The 6,660-nt window shown below is 34.9% G+C and overlaps 1 protein-coding gene across 2 annotated transcripts; it reads right to left on the reverse strand.

Moving 5' to 3' along the window:
• Positions 1–1,498: 1,498 nt before the first annotated feature.
• LOC137253684 (transcription termination factor 4, mitochondrial-like) lies at positions 1,499–2,588 on the reverse strand. 2 transcript variants are annotated; one of them, XM_067791055.1, is made up of 2 exons: positions 2,436–2,588; positions 1,499–2,375 (listed from the first exon to the last, which is right to left on the reverse strand). In XM_067791055.1, exons 1-2 carry the CDS (start codon positions 2,496–2,498, stop codon positions 1,581–1,583), a joined length of 858 nt encoding a protein of 285 aa, XP_067647156.1. In that variant the 5' UTR covers positions 2,499–2,588; the 3' UTR covers positions 1,499–1,580. The 2 variants fall into 2 exon arrangements, with proteins under 2 accessions (XP_067647156.1, XP_067647155.1); XM_067791054.1 differs by having other exon boundaries at positions 1,499–2,393.
• Positions 2,589–6,660: the final 4,072 nt, after the last annotated feature.

Here is a 6,660-nt window from a genome sequence, read left to right on the forward strand (position 1 = left end):
TTTGTTTAAATCATAGGGTAATTCTTTACTTTAGCTCACAACTGCTAAAACTCGTGCAAAATTATTGGGAGGGGTGTCAAAAGACGTGCTTTGGGCCCAGGATCACCAATTAGAAAATTTTCATGTGGTTGTTGTAATTTTGATGATTTTGTTGAACCCACAAGAAAAGCTGGGTAAAAGTGTTTTGCGCAGATATAGTTTTGGTCTCCAACCCGGTGTTGGACCCACCCAGGAAAGGTGTTCTGCGCAAAATTACTTTGGATCCCAGCCCCGGTTTCGGAACTCCCCAGGGCCATTTTTCGGTTTTGGAAATATCTTTTGACAGAAAATAATTATTTAATTTCCGTTTTCTGATTCGTGGTCCTGGGTTCATAACGCGTTTTGGACACCTCGCAATATTTTTGGACGAGTTTTAGCAGTTGTGAGCTAAAGTAAAGAATTACCATAGCTTCTCCAAACCCAATTGTCAACCTCACCTATCGGGAATTTGGTCACGTTGTGTACCTGCATATCAATACATACGCAAACAGATAAAGAGCAACGCCCTGGGTGAGGTGCTCAATTTTAATTGCACATTCGGTTTGCCAATGGAAAAAGTCGGCCGTGTAATGTAAGTGATGTATGAGTGGATGAGTAAATCATTTACTTATTACTTATCTCTGAATTTGTATTTCCTCTTAGGCGGCGCAGTCTTGGTGGTGGTGTTACACTTGAATTGGGTGTCTATGCTTTACAGTTCGCATTGTGGATATTCAGCTATTTCCCACAAAATATCATGGCTAATGGTACATTGAATAAGGATGGTGTTGATGTAGAAGCTAATATTGTGCTACATTATGGACCTGATCGGAAAGCTGAACTAATGCTTAGCAGTCTGAAACGATTCGATAATAAAGCAAATATAAAAGGAACCGATGGCACTATGACTGTTAGTATAATTTATAGTAGTAAACATATCGTCGGTGAAAGTTCCAAACAACTGTTCTTGGTCATGTATTCTTTGAAGATTTGAGGTGGTTATATCAATTCGCCTCCAAGACTGTCGGCTTACTACCGGGCGCATGGCATTTCTTCCACTTTTTGGTATTAAGATCCCTCTATAGTGAAAGCCATTTTATATGTGGTTTGAACTTTCAAAGACGATATAAAAAACGTTTATACATAAATTAATATGAGCTATGGAATTTTCAATGAAACTAGGTGCCGGACTATTGGTGTCCTGTGAAAATTATAGATGTAAATGGTGAAGAAAAAGAATTTCCATTGCCAAAAAGTGATTTATCAACATATTTTCCCAATCGCTTAGCGCTGAGTTTTGAAGCAGAAGAGGTACGTCATTGCATTTTAGAGCACAAAACACAAAGTGATTTACTTGATCATAAAGAAAGTTTGGCATTGTAATATATTGAGGATCAAATTCGTAGACAATTGGGCGTTACTTACGCAGAGGATAAAACAAATTTGTGCAAATCGTTCGAATAAGAAATTCACATCGGAATTTTAAAACAATTGTTTTTTTTTTTTTTTTTTAATTAAATTAATATATGTAACATGTAACTAACAAAAATATCTACGAGTTTTCAATGCTTTTTATACCCCCGTACTAGCTGCATATCCTCATCTTCGTATTCAGCATCCTGTTTTCGTTTCAATTCCCGAGCGTACAGCCCTTTAAACGCTTCAAATTCAGCAAGTGTAACATGGCACACCTTAGTTGTAAATTCATTGTCCGATTTATTGGTTATTTGATATAAAAGTGGATTCTTAGTTGGCTCATCTGGATCTACTTTAAGTGGTCTTGGTTTGAATATACCCAGTCTTACAAGAAAGACATGGCGGCAACGTATCTCCTCTAATGGCTTAGATAACGCTTCTGATTTTATTATTTCAGGTATTTCCACACGCATTACCTCTTTCAAGTACGTCACCTTTTCTTCGACACGTCGCTCCGACTGTTCAAGTAAATCCGGACAATTCATCAACAATTTCCAAACATTTTTGCTAGTGCCAGCAAATGATTTCAAATAACCAATATGTTTACGTAAACGCATGTTTTCGTTCACATCTAAAAGTTCTGGATATTTTGTTAGCAGTAAAAACATTAACTTCTCGGTGAATTGAAAGCTGCGCCAAAATTCCATTGAATCAACTAGACGTTGTGTCGGACGTGCAAACACCTCCGGATTACCGGTTGCAATGCGCAGGAAATTGCTCGTATTGAGACCGTGATTCATGAGTGTTTCATGTACATTACGCCATTGTGCCGGGGACACTCTAGCCAACAAAGGATTCACTCTCACAGCTTCGTCTATGTGCGATTGATCCAATAGTGTTTCATCATCGAGCACTGTGCTCACCGTACTTGGTGTTGATAGCTGTTGGTCATGTATCAACTAAATTAAAAATATTTAGTAACTCGTTAATTTTAATCTTACTTGCTGTCTTCTGTGAAGCAACGGCACATATTTATTGGAATTTGTTAAAAATTTCCGCAACATTACGAAAGCTATAGGAACCTTGGTTCAAAACAAATAGAACAGCTGATTGCGGTGATGTGATGCCGTACTGTAAATGGCCTCGTCAAAATGGCTGCGCCACAATCGGCGCTTTCAGGAAACTTGTGTTGAGCAACAATGCAAGGAGGATAAATAAAATAAGAGCCACCAGTCTGCTACGAGTGGCGAGTAACTCCCAGAAATCAAAAAATATGTTCCGAATTTTTTCTAAGAGGGACATTTTTGAATTGTCTCGCATTTATTCCTACAGTGTAGGCACTTTATGCAACTGTGATTTTTGGAAAGAGAATTAATTAGTTAATTAAATACAGGCGGAAAAATAAACGCAAGTACCCCACGAAAATGGTTAGAAGACATTTTATGCACATCTCGCCCAAAAAAACCAGCGACTACCTCTTAGAAAACATTGAGCATATTTTTTTAATTTAATTTATTTATTTATTTACGATCTTGAAGATCTATATAATTTAATAAGGTACAAAGTATTTTTAATGTTTACATATTTGTTTCAATTCATTGAATTTCTTTGACTTCAACTATATAATAATCTATAAAATATTTACTAAATAAATTTAACTACTTTACAGGTAGCGCTTTACAGTAGCTGTATAATAACTTTCTGAATTTTTTGGTATTATTACAGTTTTTAATATCAATTGGCAGATCATTATATTCTCTAATTCCTTCGTAGTATATACTTTTTTTATCGAATTCAGATCTCACTACCGGCAAGTAACAGTTGTTATTGTGTCTTGTTTGATAGCTATGGACCTCTCTGTTTAGTCTGACACGTTCACTTAGGTAATTCGGCAAGTTTCCCAACTTTATGTTGTGTATAAACTTCAATGTGTAGTAAGTGATGTTCTGTTTTACACTAAGCCAGTTTAAGCTGTCTAGTAAATCCTTAATTGGGGTATCATACCGTTTTCTTAATATGAAACGCATAACTTTGTTTTGTTTAATTTGTAGCCTGGATTTTTGCGAATCAGCTAATGCGAATAGGATTGTAGGACAGTAAATAAAATGCGGCTCGATAATGGATCTATAGACCATTATTTTGTATTGCATACTAATATGCCTGCATGAACGAAACATGAACCCTATTTTTTTGGAAATTTTCCCTTCGATGTATTTAAGATGTTCATCAAATTTTAATTTGTCATCTATAATTATTCCCAGGTATTTTATTCGGGTTACTCTTTCTATAGGGGTATTTGCTATTTTTAGCGATACATCATCTTGAGTCACTCTAGACCCCATTATCATCCATTTTGTCTTTTCTATGTTTATTTTAAGCATATTTTGGCACAACCACTTATATATTGCCTGTAGGTCCGATTGTATTTTTGAGGCTGCCTCATCAATTGTGTTACCGCTTATAGTCAAAAGTGCATCATCAGCGAATAATCTTATTTTGCAGTATTTGATACAGTTTTTGATATCATTTATGTAAATTATAAAAAGAATTGCTGCAAGCACCGATCCCTGTGGCAATCCTATTTCAATGTCCACTTCGGGGGAAATCTTATTTCTTATTACAGTTTTCTGTTTTCTTCCACTAAGGTAACTTTTGAACCAGTTAAGCGCTATGTTTCTTATGCCAATTTTATACAGTTTTCTTATAAGAATATCTCTGTCTACTGTTTCGAAAGCTCTCTTTAGGTCGAGGAAAACTGAAATTGTAAATTGTTTCTTCGTTCTACTTTCTTTCCATTCTGCAATTACCAGGTTAAGTGCAGTTTCACAGGAGTGTTTTGATCTAAACCCCGACTGCTCCTTTATAATAATTTCGTTTTTATTTAAGTAATCCAGCAATTGGTTCTTAACTACAGTTTCTATTATTTTCTCATCGCTAGGTAAGGTATTTATGGGTCGTATCTCCTCTGGTTTAATTGTTCCCTTTACTTTTTCCACAGGTACAATTACTGAGGTCTTCCAGCAGTCTGGAAATACACCAAATTGGAAACTTTCATTAATTACACATGTGTAGGTATATCCTAAGTACTCCATGCTGTCTTTTAATACACCTTCCGTTACTAATTTTTTTCCTCCGTACTTGTTTTTTAATTTCGTTGTAACTCTCATAATTTCTTCAACATCTATTTCCTTCAATTTAAACACGCTTCTGCTTATCTCCATTTGATTTCCACCTGCTTCGAAGATTTCAATGCTATCTCTGATTCCGATTATGCTCTCATTAAAGTAACGGTTTAATTCAGTTGCTATTTCATAGTCATCTTCAATAAGAGCACCATTTATAGAAATTTTTTGAATTTGTGCTACCTCACTACTCAAATTTATGGCGTCTTTTAGACATTTCCACATTAACTTTTGGTTATTAGTATTTCTTGAGATTTTGTTTTCCATAAATGTTTTCTTTTTTATTTTAACTGCTTTTTTGTAATATCGTTTTATTGTAATATAGTTATCCCAAATATTGGTTCTCTCTGCTATTTTAAATTGTTCATACTTCAGCTTATTCAACTCTGTTAGTTCATGGTCGTACCATTTATTAATCAATTTAACTTGAACTCGCTTTTTATATGTTAAAGTGGCCATTACGTCATTAAGGATGTTGTTTATTCTTTGGACCTTTAGGCTCACTTCGCAGTTGTTTAGTTCAGCTAAGTTGTAAGTTCTAAGGAGATTTACTAAGTGGTCTTTTGCATAGTTATTCCAACACACGCGGTTTTCAAAGATTCTCATCTGGTACTTCTTTTGAATTGGTAGTTTGAATGAAATAGTTTCATGATCCGATATTTTATGCGAATCCAAATTCGATACTTCAACTTCAGCTTTGTTACTAAAGAGTAGATCTATTCTCGTTTGCGTTGTTTCTGTTATTCTTGTATTAAAATTAATTAATTGATACATTGCTAGTGATTCGAATGTCCTAATTAGCTGTCTCGAGTATGTTGTGTGTGTATTGACATTTATATTAAAGTCGCCAATAACGATATTGTTGCCGCTTTCAGAAAAGCAATCTTCCATCATCTCATTAATATGTCTTATGAATTCGGCATCACTGGTGTTTGGTGAGTGATATAACGCACAAACCCTCCACTTAGTTATACATCGTATTGTTTCAAACACAATACACCATATATTATTACCTATGCTCCTATTGAATATAACTTTGAAATCAATTTTCTTATGAATATAGGTTAAGACACCACCGGTGTGACGACTATGCGAGTCGCATCTAATATGATTGAACCCAGCAATCTCCAGTTCCGAGTCATATACATCCTCCGTAGTATGTGTTTCTGCACAAAGTACAATATCTGGATTTTCTTCCTCGATCATTATTTCAACTTCATTTTTGTTAGCTGTGATACTATTTGTGTTAAGATATATACATTTTAGTTTATTTTTGGGTTTCTTGAATTTGTCATTATATATGGCTGCGAGTAACGAGTTACGTCTCTTCATAATTTATCCTCTTTACTTTGGCTTTGATAACGTTAAGTATACGACTACATCATCGATGTAGCACAACATAGCGCGTCCTTTCACTCCTCCTTAAATAAAACGAGTACCGTTTTGAATAATGCGGCTACTTCCTTAACCAACGAAGGAACATTCCCTACAACAAACGAAAATATAATGGCGATACTACAAACAATATTACAGAAGCATATCGACCTGGAATTTAGATTGACTCAGATTGAAGAAAAGGTGCATAGTGAAATATTGAACTGTTATTTGTGAAACCCTAGTAATTGTAGCCGCAATACCTTGATTCTCTTTAATTATTATTTATGCTATAATTTTAGCTTCCAGAATTGGCAGAAGTCATGGCTCAACATAAAGTTATGCGTGACTCAAAAGTTCTGATTAAGAAAACGCGCAAAATAGTATGCCGTATCAGCGGAGAAACGGAAAATGATACTCACACCGAGCTCTCTATCGTTATGCCACTAACATCGTTGGATTCAGTTTATGATATTGAGAAAAAGTTGGACTCAGATGATTGTCAAGAATCAATGGTATTTTTGAATATTTTTAATTATATTTCATAACTTAAATTGGTGGTTTTCATTTAGAAATCATATATCTTTATGCTGAAAGATGCATCATCAGACATTATTGGAGTAATGAGAAAACTTTTATCTGACAGCGTTCTTTTCAATTTTAACTGGGA

The sequence above is a fragment of the Eurosta solidaginis genome, chromosome 5 (assembly GCF_040869045.1).
Source record: "Eurosta solidaginis isolate ZX-2024a chromosome 5, ASM4086904v1, whole genome shotgun sequence".
Lineage (NCBI taxonomy): Eukaryota > Metazoa > Arthropoda > Insecta > Diptera > Tephritidae > Eurosta > Eurosta solidaginis.

Bases quoted from the DNA above. Each gene is read 5' to 3' on its own strand.
- LOC137253684 (XM_067791054.1), bottom strand. From the start codon at position 2,498: ATGTTGCGGAAATTTTTAACAAATTCCAATAAATATGTGCCGTTGCTT. The intron at 2,394-2,435 runs GTAAGATTAAAA...TTTTTAATTTAG, and splicing joins TGCTTCACAGAAGACAGCAA to TTGATACATGACCAACAGCT.